This window comes from Moschus berezovskii, chromosome 10, assembly GCF_049115385.1.
Source record: "Moschus berezovskii isolate FMDL1 chromosome 10, NW_MosBer_1.0, whole genome shotgun sequence".
Classification (NCBI taxonomy): Eukaryota; Metazoa; Chordata; class Mammalia; order Artiodactyla; family Moschidae; genus Moschus; species Moschus berezovskii.
In genome coordinates this window covers 103711272-103732939 of record NC_142469.1, presented here as the reverse complement: position 1 = coordinate 103732939, position 21668 = coordinate 103711272, and the positions used below count along the sequence as shown (strand labels likewise).

The following is a 21668-nucleotide window of genomic DNA, read 5'->3' as shown; positions in this document are numbered from 1 at the left end:
ACAGTCATGTACAATTTTCAGAGATGGACCATAAGAAAGGCAGAGCACCTAAGAATTGATGCTTTCAAACTGTGTTGCTAGAGAAGACTCTTGACAGTCCCCTGGACTACCAGGAGATCCAACCAGTCCATCCTAAAGGAAATCAGTCCTGAACATTCATTGGAAGGACTGATGCTGAAGCCAAAGCTCCACTACTTTGACCACCTGATGTGAAGGGCCGACTCACTGGAAAAGACCCTGATGCTGGGAAAGATTGACGGCAGGAGGTGAAGGGGACGACAGAGGATGAGATGGCGGGATGGCATCAGTGTATTGATGGACATGAGTTTGAGCGAGCTCAGGGAGATGGTGAAGCGCAGTAAAGTCTGGTGGGCTGCAGTCTATGGGGGTTGCAAAGAGTCAGATACGATTGAGCGACTGAACCACAAAGGTTATTTTATTTTTTTTTCCAAAGGGACACCTCAATATGAACCAGGGATAAGCAGAATTTGAACAGAACGCAATCCTACTTTTACTGAAACAAGGGAATAGGGATCTTATGATAGGTTCTAGGTCAGCTCTCACTCAAAGAGCAATCCCAAGAGGAGAGCTCTTACCAGGTATGTAAGATGCAGAACACAGTAATGCAGAAAGGAGTCGACATCTTTCACAAGGAGTCTAAAAGAAATGACACGCCTTTTTCTTCTATTGGTTCACAAGTTCTCAGGAAATAAGAGCATAAAGAGAGTACAAAGGAGGAGGCATCAAGAACCAGTAAAATTATTAAAGTCTTGCCAGTGGTAATTCATTGAATTAACTCTTATTTATTCCATCAACAGATACTTATTCAGTATCTACTAGGTGCATGGCTATTAGAACAAGATTTACAGTGATGCAAAAATATAGAAACCAGTATTATAAGCTCTTTTATAGCTTACATTTTTTATAGCTTACATTTTATGTAAGCTATGGTATTTTTTCCCACAAAATATCATAGAAAATAGTACTTACTGCATTTTTCCAGAAAAATGGGTCTGAAATTATTTTCCCTTAACTACATGTGTTGGTCTTCCTAGCTTTAAAGAAGTGGAAGGAAACTTAAAAGAAAATATTTAACTATGTGAACATTTAAAACTTCAATATATAAAAAATAATAACAGTCATTTTAAAAGTTAAACTGGAGAAAAAACACTGTCCTTAATTTATAAAAGATTCATTAAAAATGGAAAGAAAAATCCTAAGATACCAACAGGAAAATAACCAAAAAATTAAAAAAAAAGATAATTCACAAAATAAATTTAAATACCAATAAAACATGAAAGTAATTCCACCTATTATTAGTTTCCAGACACTCTAAACAAGATAGCTCTTTCTGGACTATTAAATTAGCAAAAGCTTTAAAAAATCCTCAAAACCAGAAAGCTCATAAGGTAAGCACTATTTGTGGCTTGTACATTTTTATAGTTTTTCCAGAAGAAAATGTTTAACGATAGATATTCCAACTCTAAAATGTGTTCGAACTCCTTTCTAATTCTGCATTCAGAAAATGATTTCACAAGAGCCCCCAGAAGAGCCAACAGAGCTGTTATCAGGGGTTCGCTGTAGCACTATCTGAAACAGAAAGAAGCTGGTAATAACTTAAATGGTTTACGGCAGAACCATAAAATGAAATGAGACAGCCAGTTTAAATGATGGTTTAATAGTGTTCCTAAGATGGCAAATGCTCACAGTATGTTCGGACAATGTATCACGCCCACCTCTGTCGAGAGGGACCTCCTATCGCCCCTGCATAATTTACTGGGGAATTATTCATTTTTGTGAGATCTCTTATTGCTACAGCAAACCATTATTTAAATCATTCATCACATCCTTTCACACTTATGACTAAAGAGACAGTATATAAAATAGAGGACCACAGACTTTGAAGTATAACAAAGCGAAAGGAGCCCTGAGTCCAGGTATTCTGAACTAATATCGATACATCTCTTAAAGACTCACTTTCTCCATCTGAAAAATATGCATCTAGTTTGCAGAATCATTACAGAAAACATGTGATACTATTTGAATGACAGCACACAGGTAGATGACAGATGAATATTTATTACCATTTCCACACCAGATCACGAATTACAAAGTTTCCATTTACCTTATCTCTTCTCAACTAGATTATAAATTCCCTGAAGACACGGGCATGTTTTATGTTACACTCCGACATAATGCAAGTATTACCTGCCTAGGGGAGTGAGAGCACTGCCGGAGAAAAGAAAGGAAAAGGGCAGCTGAAACCCAGAGGCCAATCTACTCACAGGCAGGGAGCTGAGAAAGATGTCATGTTCAGGAACCGGAAAATGCTCACTGTGAATGGAGACTACATTCTAAGAGGCAAGTGTTTCACTGGGTCTATTTGGCCTGGTAGTAGTTGTTTAGTCACTAAGTCGTCTCTGACTCTTTGCGACCCCATGAACTGTAGCCCACCAGGCTTCTCTGACCATGGGATTCTCCAGGCAAGAATACTGGAGTGGGCTGCCATTTCCTTCTCCAGGGGATCTTCCCAACCCAGGGACTGAACTCCATCCAGTCTCCTCTATTAGCAAGCAGACAGGTTCTTTACCACTGACCCACCAGGGAAGCCCGAACCTTAGGCTAAAAGGAGTCTCAAATTTAGCTACCCCTGAGTGACAACTTTGTGCAGGGATATATTGACAGGTCTTCTCACAAAGTGACTTGAATTGAAATTCAGGGCCTCCCTCATTCTAGCCTAATCTGAGTATGGGGAGTTCTCCACCTCAGAAAGCTTCCTGCATCAGGGCTTGGGGCAGAGGAGATGGGAGTTGTTAATTACTGGGCACAGAGTCTCCTTCTGCAAGATGAAGAGTTCTGGAGACTTGCCACATATCAGCCTGAACGAATATAGTTAAACACTACTGAGCTGAACACTTAAAAATGATTACAATGGTGAAAAAAAAGGGGGGGGGAACAAAAACAACCCTCCCCCAAACCCTGAGTGAATCAAATACACTGTGACACATTTACACAATGAAATACTTTAAAGCAACAAAAATACAGTAGCTCAGAATCCGCCTGCAGTGTAGGAGACCCCTGTTCCATTCCTGTGTCGGGAAGATCCCCTGGAGAAGGGATAGGCTAACCACTCCAGTATTCTTGGGCTTCCCTAATGGCTAAGACGGTAAAGAACCTGCCTGCAGTGTGGAAGAACTGGGTTCGATCTGTGGGTTGGGAAGAGCCCCTGGAGAGGAAAATGGCAACCCACTCCAGTATTCTTGCCTGGAGGAGCCCATGCACAGAGGAGTTGGCAGGCTACAGTCAGACACAGTGTCACAAAGAGTCGGACACAACTGAGCGACTGAGCACAGCACATCACCCGGAAAACACATGAATCTCCCGAACATCACGTCTCATAAAGGTGTCAGGGCGACAAGGCGAGGAGGGGCAGCGGCCGGGCGGAAGGGATCTGTAGGGCGCTGCTCTCGTCGCAAAGCTCAGCTCCACAAGAGCACATTCCCTTCCAGAGGCCAAAGCCTGCTACACGTGTCGAATGTATCAAACATTCGCCTTGCTGCTGCTGCTGCTGCTGCTGAGTCACTTCAGTCGTGTCCGACTCTGTGCGACCCCTTAGACGGAAGCCCACCAGGCTCCCCCGTCCCTGGGATTCTCCAGGCAAGAACACTGGAGTGGGTTGCCATTTCCTTCTCCAATGTGTGAAAGTGAAAAGTGAAAGTGAAGTCGTTCAGTCCTGTCCGACCCATAGCGACCCCACGGACTGCAGCCTACCAGGCTCCTCCATCCATGGGATTTTCTAGGCAAGAGTACTGGAGTGGCTTGAAAACACTGCACAAAAATCTAAAATAAAAATTAAAAAAAAAAAAAAAAACCTGAAGGAACCTACCAGGTCCCACCTAAGTGGTCACTAGCCTCTCTTTCTCTTTTATCCTTGTATTATCAAATTCTGCCAACAGCCTATATAGTTGTCTCTATTTTATATATAATTCAATATGTAAAATTCTGTACTTAGAGAGGAACAGATTATACCTAACATAAATATATGCATACTCTTTAATAATGCGATTCCATTTCCAGGATTTTATTCTAATAAAGTATCTTGGGTATACACAAAGACTGAGCCAAAAAGAGCACTCACAATATTGCTGCTTCTAACAGCAAAAGAAATGGAAACCCCTCAAAAAGCCGGACAACGGACTGGTTAAATTAACTGAGATCACAAGCACTTCCGGGAGCAGAAACGTGATAGAACCCTCGAGGGGAGTCAGAGGCAGTAACAGGGGTTCCCACTGGCAAACCAAGATCACGCCAAGCACCCTGTAGTAAGAATCGCCGCGTCCTTCTCTTAAGTTTTCCATCACCTACAGAGAGGGGCTTCTTTTACTGAGATGCTTCCTCGAGAGCACAGGGCATCAGCTCCAGGCCAGGATGCCTGTCTGCAGCAAAGAAGGGCCACCTCTGGGCCTGAGGAGAAGGACTCTCCCATGTACTTTTAAGAACAGGCTCCCGACGGCCTGTTTAAACCACTCTGAGATCATACCAGTGGACTGGGTCAGGACTGACAGAACTGTCGTGAAAGTAATTCAAAAACAATTAAATTAGAGCATACTGATAATGAAGAATAGTGTTTGTCATTAAATATGTTTACAACATGGGAAAGTGTTCATGATATGCTAGCTACTAATGGTGGCTCAGATGGTAAAGAATCTACTTGCAATCCAGGAGAGCCCGGTTCGATCGCTGGGTTGGGAAGATGCCCTGGAAAAGGGAAGGGCAACCCACTCCAGCATTCCTGCCTGGAGAAACCCACGAATAGAGGAGGCTGGTGGGCTACATACAGTCCACAGGGTCGCAGAGAGTCATACAGGCCTAAGCAACTAAGCACACCAAGAGAAACTGTATGGAAGAAGAACTCATACACATAGACTTATATATGTAAACCTCACACACACACACAGATAAAGAGATAAAGCCCAGGAAAGAAATATGCCAAAATGTTTATTTTTAGACAGCAGGATTATGACTATTTTCTTCTTCATACTTCTCAGGTTTTTCTACAATTGACATGTATTGCTTTTATAATCAGAGATTTCTAACTGATTAAGAAAAGTTATTTCATTCACTTTTCTAAGGCAATAATAGCTAGATCAATTTGGAAAGCATTACTTTTAAACATAATGCACAACATTTAAAAAATGAAAACAGTACTAACCTAAGTCCTAAAGACATGTCAAGTTAACAAATAAACTAAAAAGAAGTTCTAGAGAAAAAAGACTGAGCTATACCTAATGACCTAAAGGAGTCATTCAACCTATAGTATTACACTTCTGATTTTAGTAGTTTGATTTATGATCCTTGGGTCAAAATTCTAAATACCTTTAGGAATAATATGCAAAATAATTATAGCTGAAGCAAAAGAGGGAATTTGGAAAAGCAGGGCCCCTAAATCCTCGTTTATGACTTCCACAGACACAGAAAAATAAATGTTTCTTGGATAAAGATTACTGCAACTGTTTTAAAATGTATGCAGCCTCAAAGCATACTTGATGGCCTTTTATGAAAATTAATTATGATGGACTTCCCCCCCTTATCACTTTAAAAGAAAAAAATTAAAAGAAAAGAAATGTAATAATGATAGCTAAAAATTACCAGGTACTTTATATAGAAGGTGATTGGCTCATCTAATTTAGTAACAACCTAGGAGGTAGGTGCTATTATTATTCGCTCTTCAAATAAGGAAATGAGTTGGAAAGAAGTTAAATGCTTCCCTGGTATTTAGCAGGCTGGCAATCAGAAGGTCAGGTTCAAAGCCCATCTGTCTGACTAACACGCGCACACTTGAGTACCAACACCCATGAGCTCTCCCCACCATGTCCATTGCCTCCTCCACCCAACAAGTCTAACAGCTGCTGAGAGCCTACTGATCATTACGACACTAGGCCAGGAACTGGGACCTGAGAGCGAGCCCAACAACCATGCCTCTGCCCTCCTGGAGTCTGACGTCTACTGAGGCCAACAGACAATAAAAACAAACATTCACACAAATGGATAATCACGAATGGTGAGACACTACAACGTGCTGGAAAGCCATGGGGACCAGGAAGACTTTTAACAGAAGGACTTCATCTAACCATTGCCTCAAGGGGTCACGAATCCTGTCTGCAATGCAGGACACAGGAGACCCGGGTTCAATCCCTGGGTTGGGAAGATCCCCTGGAGAAAGAAATGGCAACCGACTCCAGTTGTCTTGCCTGGAACATCTCAAGAGGCAGAGGAGCCCGGCAGGCTACACTTCAAAGGGTCACGGAGAGTTGGACAGGCCTGGGCAGGCACACGTGCACTGGTGAAAGGGCACAAGGTCAAGGAAAGGCTGACCCTGAGGTGAGCGATGCCTCCGAGAAGACCAGGAGCAGGAGAAGGAATTACCCAGGTAGAGATAACACCCCAGGTCGTCGTTTTCTTAAAATATACTTCACTGCAGTGAAAACTGCTGTACCCTAACACACAAATACACGCAGAGCAGGAGAGAAAAGAGTTTCTTTTTTACCTTTTCTTAAGGACTGCTCCACTGGGGGAAGAAAATACATATATATTAGTGTTTCAGAGAAAAATAAACAAATTATCTAAAGTATTCATATATTCCAATCCCAATATTACTCCAAAATTTATACTAAATTTTAAACTCATCTTTACAAGTCTTATGTTTAAGGATAAGCAACCAAGAGAACGACCCTGGGAGAAAAAGATAAGATGCATTCTTACTCTTGCCTGTGGGAAACAACGCTGTTTTCAAGGAAGAAAATAGCCAGATACGAATCAGGCCTGGCTTCTTCAAAATGCCTTTAGATCATTTAGTGGACAAACGCCATGCTTGTTCTCCTGACTCAATCTCAAGGGACAAGGTACAACAGCATCTTCCCTTAATTTTGGTGCAGCCATGCTTTTCAAAGTGAGGGTCACAACCCACTTGCAGATGATAAAATCAATTTAATGAGTCATGATGAACAATCATTTTTAAGAGAAGAGAACAAACACAAGAATTACTAGAGTATATTGTATAAGGTCAAGCACTGTTCCATGAATTTTTGTTTCATTTACACAGCATCCACACGCTGTTGTAAAATATATTTCCTCCCACAGGTCACAACTGCAGCCAGAATTTCAGTATCACCACCCCAGGGCAGAAATTACAATCTTACTGCCGCCTTGGCCTAAAGACCAAGTAAGGGAAAGAAGAACAAGATCTCTAAAAAGGTCTGAGTACCAGCTCCTCTTTATTCTGGGAGCCTGGAAGACTGAAGTAAAGTTTCATGGAGGGAAAAAAGTTGTGTACAATGAGTTTGGGGGAGATTTCAGGGTAGGGTTTGGTTGGGTTTTTTTTGCTTTTTTTTTTTTAAAAGTCTTTCATCACTGTTCCGTCCTGTAAAGTCCAGGTAAACTAGAAAACACAGTATTCCACTGTGTTTGGTGTGCAGGCCTGAGCTGAACAACACCTTGAGCTTTGGACCTTAAAGGGAGCACAATCTGACAGTAGGAAAGGGTAGCAAGAGCCAGGAGACCTCAGGGAAGCCGCGGCCTCTCCAGGCTGGCTTTCTCACCTCTAAAATGAAGATGATCGCCAAGCTCCCTCTGGCTCTAACCTCCTGAAAGTCTACAAGCAATGCAAAGCGGGACTAAACACACACTAAGAGTCCCACCATCTGTAAGACCTGCAATAACAGCAAGTGCTCACTTCTGTATTGGAATAAGAACTAAAGACTTATTAAACATTCAAAACACTACCTCTAAACACTTAGTGAGAAAACCAAGTTATACCTACATTTTTATGTTCCCACATAAAAAGACTTCAGAATGTTTAATGGTACAATAAAAATAACACGTGTATTCAATTTTCTTCCAAAATATTTCTGAAAGACTAAAAAGGTTGACAATTTCTGTTAATTTTACATCTCTAAACTAGCTATCTTCTAATAAGCCCTGTTCAGAACATTCTACAGTTCAGCAGTATCCTCAAATAGCCTGCTCATATGCAAAAAGGAAAAGAAAAAAAAAAGGTTCCACTGAAAACAAAGCTTAGTATCCACTTTTTTCCACAGAAGGCTTATTTCTTCTGAAATTATGCTGAAATGAACTCCACTTATAAAACGCTTTTAAAAGAATGCCTAATATATTCTTAATAGCTTTCCCTACTACTTTATAAACATTTGTCACCCATATGAGACTAGTAAGTCTATCAATGTCTGCAAAATACAACAAATGATCTTACAGGTCAAAAATGAATTTTCGCACTGCCTATGAAAAGCCTCTTGATGAAAGTGAAAGAGGAGAGTGAAAAAGTTGGCTTGAAGCTCAACATTCAGAAAAATATGTTCATGGCATCTGGTCCCATCACTTCATGGGAAATAGATGGGGAAACAGTGGAAACAGTGTCAGACTTTATTTTTTTGGGCTCCAAAATCACTGCGGATGCTGATTGCAGCCATGAAATTAAAAGACGCTTACTCCTTGGAAGGAAAGTTATGACCAACCTAGACAGCATATTAAAAAAGCAGAGACATTACTTTGCCAACAAAGGTCCATCTAGTCAAGGCTATGGTTTTTCCAGTGGTCATGTATGGATGTGAGAGTTGGAATGTGAAGAAAGCTGAGCACCAAAGAATTGATGCTTCTGAACTGTGCTGTTGGAGAAGACTCTTGAGAGTCCCTTGTACTGCAAGGAGATCCAACCAGTCCATTCTAAAGGAGATCAGTCCTGGGTGTTCATTGGAAGAACTGATGTTAAAGCTGAAACTCCAATACTCTGGCCATCTCATGCGAAGAGCTGACTCACTGGAAAAGACTCTGATGCTGGGAGGGATTAGGGGCACGAGGAGAAGGGGACGACAGAGAATGAGATGGCTGGATGGCATTACCGACTCAATGGACCTGAGTTTGAGTGAACTCCGTGAGTTGGTGATGGACAGGGAGGCCTGGCGTGCTGCGATTCATGGGGTCGCAAGGCCGGACATGACTGAGCGACTGAACTGAACTGATGCCATTAGTACTTAAAGAAAATCAACTGGATACAGTCAGCTCAGATCATATATTCAAAATTCTTAAAAAGAAAATTTAAATTAATTTAAAATTTGGCAACAGCACTCCCTTTGTATAGCATATAGAATCTCATCAATTTCAATTTTAGGGACAATGCAAAGTAGAGAGACTTAAAATTATAAATGTACAATAAGTTAGGTTCTTTTTCTTATTGTAAAATAAAAGCATGCAACATTCCTTAAGAAAAATTTTAGAAAAAAAGTAGCATGTATCCCTTTGACCTATTTTCTAAACACATTATACACTTTTTGTTTTAATAGGATTACAGTAAATATAAGGGTTTTAATTCAAATTATTAAGTTTAAACAAAAATAAAGGGATTTATTAATTCACATGTTGAATCAAGAGAAAAATGGGAATGAATGTAGCAGAAGAGGTGTGGCCAACGGCTTCTCTTGGTCACACTCTGAAACCAAACTACTTCTCTCTGTGAGACGGCGACTAGAGCTCCAGGGAGCGACCTCTAGGCTCAGGACTGCACGGGATACACATCGGTCACTATAAAGAGCTTTTCTGTCCTCCAGCTCCCACCTGAAAAATCCTCAGGACCTAGCTCTCATCAAGTGCCATCCCTACAGCCGGGCAAGGGGAGAACGAGGGCAGCTCTGTCTCTGCCACGGGGCCGAGAGAGGGGTGGCCACGCGGGAAGGGAAGACAGGGTGGACAGGCCGAGCTGGTGGGGAATTGCATATGATCTGTGCAGACGCCTCCCTGGCTGGCTACCACAGCCCGCTGCGCTGCCGCGTGCTCCGCCCTCTCACTGAGCACAGCGGTGTCTATGGATAAGCCAGAAGTGCCGGGGAATCTTTTCAACAACGGATATCAGGTCCCACTGGTGTGAAGACTTATCTAGGAGGAACTATATCACGAGCATTTGCCCATGTCATTGAATACGCCTTAAAAACATGGCTTTTTAATAATAGCTGCATAGAATTTTATGTGGGTCTAAGTTTTTTACATTTGATTTTATGACTTAAATCCAGAAAAGCCACAGGCCATCATGATCTTTTTTGAACACAAAACTCAAAAGACACAAAAGCATTTTAGGAAAGCACCAACAATCACTGACATCTTTGCCACACCTTTTCCAGAAACTAGCCAAAGGACTCTTTGTTGGGGGGTGGGGTCAGGGAGTGGATCATGGGGAGGGTGGAGAAGGGAGGTGATCCTCTGAAGCTTACCATTAGCAAAAATCTACCACTGACGGTTTTTTAAAACCCTTGTCTTTAAGGGACAAGGATCCAATATACCTCAAAGTAAAGCAGGAAAAGCAAGGTTTGTCATAATCTAATTAAAGGAAGATGGAGAAGGCAATGGCACCCAACTCCAGTACTCTTGCCTGGAAAATCCCATGGACGGAGGAGCCTGGTAGGCTGCAATCCATGGGATCGCTAAGAGTCGACACGACTGAGCGACTTCACTTTCACTTTTCACTTTCATGCATTGGAGAAGGAAATGGCAACCCACTCCAGTGTTCTTGCCTGGAGAATCCCAGGGACGGAGGAGCCTGGTGGGCTGCCGTCTATGGGGTTGCACAGAGCTGGACACGACTGAAGCGACTTAGCAGCAGCAAAGGTTAAAAACAAACACGCTATAACTTAACCAACTGAGGGAAGTTAGTGATCAATGAGTCCCTGGACTGCAATGAGACCAAACCAGTCAATTCTAAAGGAAATCAACCCCGAATATTCACTGGAAGGACTTATGCTGATGCTCCAATACTTTGGCCACCTGATGCGAAGAGCCAACTCACCGGAAAAGACCCTGATGCTGGGAAAGATTGAAGGCAGGAGGAGAAGGGAGTGACAGAGGATGAGATGGTTGGATGGCATCACTGACTCAACGGACATGAGTTTGACCAAGCTCCTGGAGACAGTGGAGGACAGAGGAGCCTGGTGTGCTGCAGTCCATGGGGTCACAGAGTCGGATACAACTTAGTGACTGAATAACAAGTGATCAATGGGGGTAAAAAAGCAGCATGTGTGAAGTCTAGGGAAATGAAAGCCTAAGAGTAAGACTCTTATCACATGCCTCTCATCCTGGGAGCAGGGGGTATGCCCAACAGGGGTACAAGCCAACTTGGTGTGGTAACATCAGTTGCTAAGATCATTCCACAAATTTCCCTTGCTGACATTATGCTGACCAATCAATCTCTTAATTATACTTTGGCAAGAGGGTACACTGACCCACCAGGCACACACGAAGCCAAGTGGGAGCTGAAGCTCCGTGCCTGGACCTTGCTCACCTTATCCTGCCCAGGGAATGCCAGCTTTTTAAAAGCCCACAGCAGTCCCTGGCCAAACTCCCTTTCTAACATCTCCTCCACTCCTCCTTAAAGAAATCATTTGCAATGGCCTACCCACTGGTGGGCATCAAAGTGTCTTTAAAAAGAATACAAACCACCCAGTCAAACGAGAAGGCTGAAACAACAGACTGCTATGAGTGAAAAACGATAATCTCCGAGGAATGAGGAATTATGAAGTAACAGGAAGTTATTAAGGCAAATGCATCCAGTAAGCAATCAAGACTTGATATCCCCGTATTTCAGCAGGGCTCACAAGAAGATTTACAAGACACCCAGAGAACACAGATGAAGGAAGCAGAAGCGACTTCTGACAACGTGACAATTAAAGGGAACCACAAAGTCCTTCCTGAGAGACAGCTGTCCCCGTCTTAGAACATGAAGAGGGAGCTTCTACATCACTGGAGCCCTTTGTTACTGCCTGTGGTCACTGCTTCTCTGCCCAAAGCCACCCTGGTCAGTGGTTAGCGCCCCTGTAAGGGTCTCGCGTCACACCCATCACTGATGTAGCTGGGAGAGCCTGCAGCTGCACAAGGTGGATTCCACCAGGGAGAACATATAGGGAGGACATCCCAGGTCAGGACTGAAACAAGCAGGCTGCAAGGGCACACTGAGGCAGACAGGCAGGGATCAAATCACCTAGGAGTGACGGGACAGTCAACTACTTCTTTTTCAGCAGCGAAACCTATTTTTTTCAAATAAACTTATAAGAACTGTATTACAGTAAATAATAAAGTCACTGGTTTTAAAAAGTTATTTCAAGTAACCTGTACTTTACACAGTCAATAAACAAGAACAATGGGGCTATTTTTAACATAAATATTTTTATGAAAGCTTACAGAAGATAGGAGCGGTCTCCAATCAGCTTTTAGCAGCCAAGATCGGTGCTTTTTAAAGTGTCGATGCAAGAAATCACAAAAGTAAACTGTTCCAGATCAGTTTTAATAGCTCTCCTGATAATTTCGGGATCCTCCTACAAATGGCCGAGAAGCTTAAAAAAGAAACTGTTAAGAAATGCTTATTTATTCCTAAGTTTAATCACTCACAATAACAACTGCTCTCTCCTTATCATGAATTATTTATCAAAAACCAGGACAAGACGTATCCACACATGACAACAGGCAGTAAAACTGTAAGTACATGATCACCTCTCAACCTGTCTTGTGTTCCCCGGTCATTGCATAACTCTCGCGTCAGCAGGCGCTGAGCAGATGTGCTGGGCTGGCACCTGCCACACTGCAGCCCTGGCCAACGTGTGCAGGCCTGCTTTCCATCAAAGACCTGTGCATTAGATCAGCCTTCCTGATCAATGACACACTGCCATGAAGGACGTGAACAAAGATGGCAGACGGGGAGCTTTACTCTTGTCTGTCCCCAAACCAGTCTACCTAGTAGCACAAGGCACGTTACTGGTCCCCAATGTGGCATCGAACGTTATTTGAAAATGCACACCAAGCTTCTCTGAAATGGTTAAAAACACAAACAGCAGAAATTCAAACAAACAACTGCAGAAACCCTGAAGCATCTTCTACTAATGCTCTATAGTAAGCTGGTCAGAGGTCAGCTCTGCACATTGAAGAGTTGGTGATAACAATGAGAATGTACAGAAGAGAAAATAACAGCTCTGTCAAGTAATGTTTTACAGATCTGCTATTGTAAAATTAACTGCGATGTTGCTAAGAAAAATATTTCTAAGATCTGCTTGTTCCGTACACTGCTGTTCACTTAAAGTTGGATGAAGCCCATTATCCTGACCTATTTCTACTATAACAAAGACAGAAACCTGGCTGAAAAGTCAAGGTTTCATCATTCCGTTCAGTTCAGTCGCTCCGTCGTTCATCACATTAGAGAGTCATTTTTAACAGCACATTTTCAATTCTCTCTGTTCCTTTTACTTTTACCTAAGAATGCTCACATCCATTTTTTCCCAGAGTACAGCTGCACAGACTTACAACTTCTGATCTGCTCATTTGTATCATGAAATCACATCTCCTTTTTATGGGGATCAGACACAGGGAAAGTGCAGCCAGACCTGAGCTCAGCATTAGATGTGGAAGCCTGGACAAAACAATTAACACTGTGCCTCAGTTTCCTCATCTTGAAAAGAGACAGTAACAGGACATACCTCATAAGGCTGTTGGTCAAGATTAAACGGTTAACATAAGCAAAAGAAACGGCACGTTTTAAGGGATAAGTGCTTGCTATTAATTTTAAAGAGAACTTTACAGGGGTCAAAATACTCAAGAATGACTCTACTAACAAATGCACAAACTTCCTGACAAAAGCTCTAAAAATGTTAGATTCGTTCCAAAGGACCAAAACCAATTCTCATTGCACCACGTACCATGACTTAGAGAAGCTGTTCCCTAAAAGTTCACCAGAGTATCCTCAGGAGTTTGGAATGAAGGAAAATGAAGAACGACTTTCTTCACAGCTTATAAAAAAACAAATCTGTTTGGCCCACTGGGTCATAAGAGGCACGAATGTGGTCCCTGTATTCGGTTCAAACTACAGCTACGGACTTTTGAAACTTCTTTAAGAAGGGAAAAAGGGCACTTAACTCCCTTATTCCTGCAACTGCACAGGAAGACAGTTAAGGTGCAGGAGCAGATGTGGACGTTATTTTCCTTACAGGGACAGGGGGCAGCAGTCTGCAAGTTTATACGGGGCGATGCAGAGACGGGGGTAAGAGGGCATTTGAACAGACAAACAGAGGCACGCAAGAGGAGCGGAGTGCTCCTGGCTTATGGTGCGTTTCCGTCTCCCGGTCACTAAAACGGCATAATCATTGCGCAACAGTCTCTAGGGAACCGAACGCCACATGCACGCTTTGGGTACCAAAGTTCCATCTTAGAGCTTTCCCGCGGGGGTGGTGGTGGGGGAGCCGAGTTGCGCACAAATCGGTCCTTTACTTGATATGCACGTGCGAGCAACCGTCTGCACCGGGCTCCTACCGACGGCCGGGAAAGGGGCGGGGGGGTGCTCGGAAAGAGAAAGCAACCTGTTTGCAGAGCTTCAATGCAGTTTCTCAGCAGGCACCCTCGGGGATGGGGCGGGGGGGACAAAAACGGACGGCAGGAGGAGGGCGGACACGACCAGTGAGTATCTGCTTCGCGAGCCTCCACCCTGCCTCGGAGAGGGGCGCAGGGGAGCCAGCGTCTTCTCCGGAGACGAGGGTCGCGGCTGCGGCGCGGGGCAGGGGGTGGGGGGTCTCCCAGCGCGCCCCCCGCGAGCAGGGGAAGCCGCAGCGAGGCCGGCGGGCTGGGCGCTCCCGCGGACCCCGGCCGCGCGACTCGGCCGCGCCGCCCGCCCGCCCGCCCCGGTCCCGCCCCGGCGGCCGCCTGGGGGCTCCCGCAGCACCTGGCGGGAAGCGGAGGACCCCCCGAAACACCCGCCGCCCACGCCCGCCTCGGGGCGCCGGGCCCGCCGCGCTCACCTCGCCGCCCGGCAGCGCTCGGGCTCGGGCTCGGGCTCTGGCGGCGGCGGCGGCGGCGGCGGCGGCTCCTCCATGGCGGCCGAGGTGACGGCGCAGGCGGGCGGCGGCACCGGCGCGGCGGCGGCGGCGGCTTCTCTCATCCGTGCGCGGGGCCCCGCATGGCAGCGGCGGGCAGCGAGCGGCTGGCGGGCGCGGGGGGCCCGGGGCGCCCCGGGGCTGCGGGAGGGGCTCGGCTCCGCCCCCGCCGCGCTAGCCCGCCGCGGGAGCCGCTCGCGCCGCGGCCATCTTGGAGACGGCGGCCGGCCAGCGCCGGGCTACGGCGGGCGGCGAGGGACACGCCTCCGCGGGCGGCGCGGGACGCGCTTCCGCGGGCGGCGGGCAGGCGGCGGGCTGCGGGCGCGAGCGGGCCGGCCGGGGGCGCGGCGCCGCCGTCTGTGCGCCCAGGTGGTCGGTCAGCGCTGGGCGTGCACCCCGCGCGGGGCGGCGCACCTCGGCGAGGGGGCGGTTCCCGACGTTCCCGTGCTGTGCGGACTTCAGCAACGGGATCGTAGCCAAACGGACAGCCCGTCGTCCAGAGACAGGGATGGGTGGATGCAACGCTGGTCATCCGTGCGCGGGCGCTTTGGGGGTCCTGGGAGAGGTCTGCAGGAGTGCTACGCTTCTGAAAGCGCCGTCTTGAGCACAGACAAGACTCTGGAAACGCAGAACACTCAAGTCGCCCCGCTCTCTACAGGGCGGGAAAGAATGCTTATCTAACCTCCTGACCGCAGGATCACAAGGAGGGAGTATGGATCTTGCAGACATTCGGGTTGCAGTGCTCTCTCCGAGGGAGAAAGAGATGTTCCAAAGATTATTTCAGAGTCAAAGAAACAGCTGTTGAAATTCCACCGCATCTTCTTCTCACAGAGCATGTCAGGGTTCACGGTTTTAAGTTGCAAGACTTGACAAAACAAATGTCCCTAAAGGTGAAGTTCAGACTTAACTCAAAAAGAGCATCATTGAAAATTCAGTACATGTCTATTCATTCAAATGCGCTGGTGTTCAGAAGCTCATTAGGTGGAGCTTGACTGTGTAAGATTCACTTATTGATTACATGTTGGTAAGAAGAGTGGCCAAGATGAAAAATTTCAGCCATAATTAAAGGTCAGTTAGAGAAGGAAATCGAAGAAGGCAATGGCAAGCCACTCCAGTCCTCTTGCCTAGAAAATCCCATGGATGGAGGAGCCTGGTAGGCTGCAGTCCGTGGGGTCGCTAAGGGTCAGACACGACTGAGCGACTTCACTTTCCTTTTTCACTTTCACACATTGGAGAAGGAAATGGCAACCCACTCCAGTGTTCTTGCCTGGAGAATCCCAGGGACGGGGGAGCCTGGTGGGCTTCCGTGTATGGGGTCGCACAGAGTCGGACATGACTGAAGTGACTTAGCAGCAGCAGCTGTATCACATTCAAAAGTTCATTATATTGTATATCCATATTCGTGACTTTCACATGTCTGTGTGAAATTAGCTATTGTCTCAGCACTTCACAGAAATTTCTCTGTAGTTTAAGGACTTTTTCAGTCTGTACCCTCTTTTTTGTCGTTGGTCACTCAGCTGTGTCTGACTCTGACCCCGTGGACGGCAGCACACCAGGCTCCTCTGTCCATCACCAACTCCCGGAGTTCACTCAAACTCATGTCCACTGAATCGGTGATGCCATCCAACCATCTCATCCTCTGTCGTCCCCTTCTCCTCCTGCCCTCAGTCTTTCCCAGCATCAGGGTCTTTTCCAGTGAGCCAGTTCTTTGCGTCAGGTGGCCAAAGTATTGGAGCTTCAGCTTCAGCCTCAGGCCTTCCAATGAATATTCAGGGTTGATTTCCTTTAGGACTGACTGGTTTGATCTTGCAGTCCAAGGGATTCTCAAGTCTTCTCTAAACCACAGTTCAAAAGCATCAGGTCTTCGGCTCTCAGCCTTCTTTATGCTCCAACTCTCACACTCATGAATGTGAGAGTTGGACCATAGCTTTGGAAAAACCATAGCTTTGACTATACGGACTTTTGTGGGCAAAGTGATGTCTCTGCTTTTTAATAATTTTAATTTTAAAATTATTAATGTTCTCTATTAAGATAGTCTGTTATTCTATGACCAGATAGTGCTGAATTCCCAAATTGAAATTCATTGTATTTATTCAACACCATTCATTCAACCAGTACTTATTAAATGCATGTGTGCCAGGAACTAAGCTAAATGCTAGGGGCATAGTGGTAAGCAAAGCAAAGTCTTTTCCTGGTAGAGTTCACTTCCTAGTTTAGTAAGGGGATGGGAACAAGAGACAGAAAAAAAAAAAGAAGTAAATACTTAGCATATCAGTGATAACTGGCATGGAGAAAAGTAAACTGGGAGGAGCTTGAAGGGGATGATGCTGTTTTACACAGATGGGTCTGAATAAAATGACTTGGTCATACCACTAATTCAAAAAAAAACCGTGATACCTACTTACTGAATTTCAGATTATTCTTTTGAAATAGTGATATGACCAAATTACTGCAATTCATTCTCACTAATGAACCTTTTAAGTATTTTACTATTTTGAGGGGCTTCCCTGTTGGTCCAGTGGTCTGTGCACCCAGTACAGGGGATTCAGATTTGATCCCTGGTCAGGGAAATAGAGCCCACATGCTGCAACTAAAGATCCTGCGTGCTGTGTGCTACAACTGTTTATTTGTGCAGCCAAATGATAAATATTTTTTAAAAGGTATTTTAATATTTTGCATCAGTCATGGTTCACAAATAATTCCTGAAGACAATCAGCCTGAGGCCTATCCTCGGGTCTCCCAGCTTGTAAATCTATAATATTCGATATATAGCCCAGCACTTGAGAGATGTGAGCTTTATTGTTTTAATTTCCACTTGACGGTACTCTTTTAGCAGACATCAAACAAATTTACACTTATCATAGAAGGCATGTAGAAACCTAAGTGAACTAATATACTACGTGTTCAATTTAAGTGCTGTGTATTTTTTCTTCAAGTTCATTTTGTATCCTGTATCAGTCCTTGAGATGGCTGGATGGCATCACCGACTCCATGGATGTGAGTTTGAGTGAACTCCAGGAGCTGGTGATGGACAGGGCAGCCTGGCGTGCTGCAGTCCATGGGGTCGCAGGATCGGACACGACTGAGCGACTGAGCTGATCAGCCCTCGGTGTTACTCGTGTTCTCTTCCCATCCTGGGTCACTTCATTTCTGCAGCTCAGTGTTCAGGATCTGAGTTCATCTCCTTCTTCCCCACCCCAGCCTCACCCCCGCCCCTTGCCTGGGCTCTCTGAATTGATGATCTGCAGCACCCTTCTCCCGGTCAGCATCTGAACCACCACCCACGCAGCCCCTGACTCATGGGTCTGGTCCCATCAAAACCCCCCTCCTGGAATCCATTCACTTCTCTCCAGCCTCACTAGCTCAGACCACGGTGGCATCTCCCCTAGATAACTGTGACAGCCCTCCTGGTGTCGGTGTGCTCACTCCCCAACCCATCTGTTCTCACACTGCAGCCACCGAAGCCTTTCTGAATCTCGATCTGAGCACATCACTCTTTGTCGTTGTTTAATCACTAAGTCGCATCCGATTCTTTGCAACCCCATGAACTGTGGCCCGCCAGGCTCCTCTGTCCATGGGATTTCCTAGGCAAGGATACAGGGGCAGGTTGCCATTTCCTTCTCTGGGGGATCTTCCCGACCAGGGATCGAACCTGAGTCTCCTGCATTTGCAGTCAAGTTCTTTGCCATCTGAGCCACCAGGGAAGCCCTATCACTCTTATCAGATTCATTTTATTGACATCTCATTGCTGTCACAATAAAGTCCCTGCCAGACCCTTTTGAGTTCTTCAAATGCTCAAGACATGGTCCGGCTACTCAGATTGTGCAAACAGAGGTCCCGTTCCATCACCCTTTCACCTGCCCGGCCCTGTCCAGTCATTGCCTTCCAGCATTTCTTCTTAGGAGGCCACCTCTCCCCTGGTGGCATGCTCTCCTTAGGGCAGGAATGAGACGAGGGCCTTCCTACAGGCTGAGAATCAGCATCCATCCAAATGGTGATTTAAAAATATTCCAAGGGGGTAAACTGACTTTATCTTCATAAAAGCTAGTATGTTCACACTAATTCAAGGCCAGTGTGTAGAAGGAAACTTGGAAAAGTATTGCCCAGCTTTCTGTAATTCTAGTTTTCCTAATTTTCCTTTACAATCTTCCAAGCCAGAATCTTTCTTGGAAGACAGAAGTTTTACATATTATACAGTCAAACAGACCCTCTCCTTTTCTCTATTGATTTCTTTTTTTTTTTTTGCCACTGGAGCCTGAAGGTACTATTTCAGCAGGAATCAAACAAATTTACATTGAGCTGATTAGGTTGAGGCTTCACTGTGTGAGCCTTAGTTAATTTGTACTACATGTTCAATTAAAGTGCACGATTTTCTGTCCATACCCAGACCCTCACAGCCCTCAGCCCTCCTTTCCTGCTGGGGTGTCCACTCCTTCAGGACAGACCTGTCCTGTCATCCACCACTGACCCCTGACCACCACTGGAACAGTCCTGGATGGAGGGCACTGAGGCTTTGTTTGGTGCCCCAAACATTGGAGAAACTCAGGAAATAGTGTTGCCTTCAGGAAGCAGGGTTCTTTAATGAACTGTGGTCATCGTTAGACTTTTGTTTCTAAATTGTTTAGCACATAGTCTATCTCATGCCTTTAACCATGCTCTTAAAAACAATGACAATAAAATCTTCAGAGAATTCTGTCTCACTCTGTCCTCAGGACTAGATTCACGGAGCCCTTATTAAGCTTCTTTCCTTTAAAGTGACCTGCTAAAGCCCAGATTAACGCTCTACCGAAGGGCCAATTTAGGTTAAGCTACAGAACACTGTGATCCACACAGTCAAAGGCTTTGGCATAGTCAATGAAGCAGAAATAGATGTTCTTCTGGAACTCTCTTGCTTTCTCCATGATCCAGCAGATGTTGGCAATTTGATCTCTGGTGCCTCTGCCTTTTCTAAAACCTGCTTGAACATCTGGGAGTTCATGGTTCACATATTGCTGAAGACTGGCTTGGAGAATTTTGAGCATGACTTCACTAGCGTGTGAGATGAGTGCAATTGTGCGATAGTTTGAGCATTCTTTGGCATTGCCTTTCTTTGGGATTGGAATGAAGACTGACCTCTTCCAGTCCTGTGGCCACTGCTGAGTTTTCCAAATTTGCTGGCATATTGAGTGCAGCACTTTCACAGCACCATCTTTCAAGACTTGAAATAGCTCCACTGGAATTCCATCACCACCACTAACTTTGTTCATAGTGATGCTTTCTAAGGCCCACTTGACTTCATATTTCAAGATGTCTGGCTCTAGGTCAGTGATCACGTTATCGTGACTATCTTGGTCATGAAGATCTTTTTTGTACAGTTCTTCTGTGTATTCTTGGCACCTCTTCTTAATATCTTCTGCTTCTGTTAGGTCCATACCATTTCTGTCCTTTATCGAGCCCATCTTTGCATGAAATGTTCCCTTGATATCTCTAATTTTCTTGAAGAGGTCTCTTGTTTTTCCTATTCTGTTGTTTTCCTCTATTTCTTTGCATTGATCACTGAGGAAGGCTTTCTTATCTCTCCTTGCTATTCTTTGGAACTCTGCATTCAGATGCTTATATCTTTCCTTTTCTCCTTTGCTTTTCACTTCTCTTCTTTTCACAGCTATTTGTAAGACTTCCTCAGACAGCCATTTTGCTTTTTTGCATTTCTTTTCTATGGTCTTGGTCCCTGTCTCCTGTTCAATGTCACGAACCTCCGTCCAGAGTTCATCAGGCACTCTATCTATCAGATCTAGTCCCTTAAATCTATTTTTTACTTCTACTGTATAATCATAAGGGATTTGATTGAGGTCATACCTGAATGGTCTAGTGGTTTTCCCTACTTTCTTCAATTTAAGTCTGAATTTGGCACTAAGGAGTTCATGATCTGAGCCACAGTCAGCTCCTGGTCTTGTTTTTGCTAACTGTATACAGCTTCTCCATCTTTGGCTGCAAAGAATATAATCAATCTGATTTCGGTGTTGACCATCTGGTGATGTCCATGTGTAGAGTCTTCTCTTGTGTTGTTGGAAGAGGGTGTTTGCTATGACCAGTGCGTTCTCTTGACAAAACTCAATTAGCCTTTGCCCTGCTTCATTCCGTGCTCCAAGGCCAAATTTGCCTGTTACTCCTGGTGTTTCTTGACTTCCTACTTTTGCATTCCAGTCCCCTATAATGAAAAGGACATCTTTTCTGGGTGTTAGTTCCAAAAGGTCTTGTAGGTCTTCATAGAACTGTTCAACTTTGGCTTCTTCAGCGTTACTGGTTGGGGTGAGATGGGAATACCAGACCACCTGACCTGCCTCTTGAGAAACCTGTATGCAGGTCAGGAAGCAACAGTCAGAACTGTACATGGAACAACAGACTGGTTCCAAATAGGAAAAGGAGTACGTCAAGGCTGTATATTGTCACCTTGCTTATTTAACTCATATGCAGAGTACATCATGAGGAATGCTGGGCTGGAGGAAGCACAAGCTGGAATCAAGATTGCTGGGAGAAATATCAATAACCTCAGATATGCAGATGACACTACCCTTATGGCAGAAAGTGAAGAGGAACTCAAAAGCCTCTTGAAGAAAGTGAAAGAGGAGAGTGAAAAGGTTGGCTTGAAGCTCAACATTCAGAAAACAAAGATCCTGGCATCTGGTCCCATCACTTCATGGGAAATAGATGGGAAAACAGTGGAAACAGTGTCAGACTTCATTCTTTTGGGCTCCAAAATCACTGCATATGCTGATTGCAGCC

General features: G+C 45.0%; 1 protein-coding gene across 1 annotated transcript in view; it reads right to left on the bottom strand.

The window, feature by feature from the left end:
• MAP3K4 (mitogen-activated protein kinase kinase kinase 4) overlaps positions 1-15438 on the bottom strand; it is a 116550-nt gene extending 101112 nt beyond the window's left edge. The window contains exons 1-2 of the mRNA XM_055433834.2: positions 15223-15438; positions 14832-15145 (exon numbers count right to left, since the gene is read on the bottom strand). Of these exons, the coding sequence (XP_055289809.2) occupies positions 14832-15145; positions 15223-15438 (530 nt within the window). The remainder of the gene's footprint in view (positions 1-14831; positions 15146-15222) is intronic.
• Positions 15439-21668: the final 6230 nt, after the last annotated feature.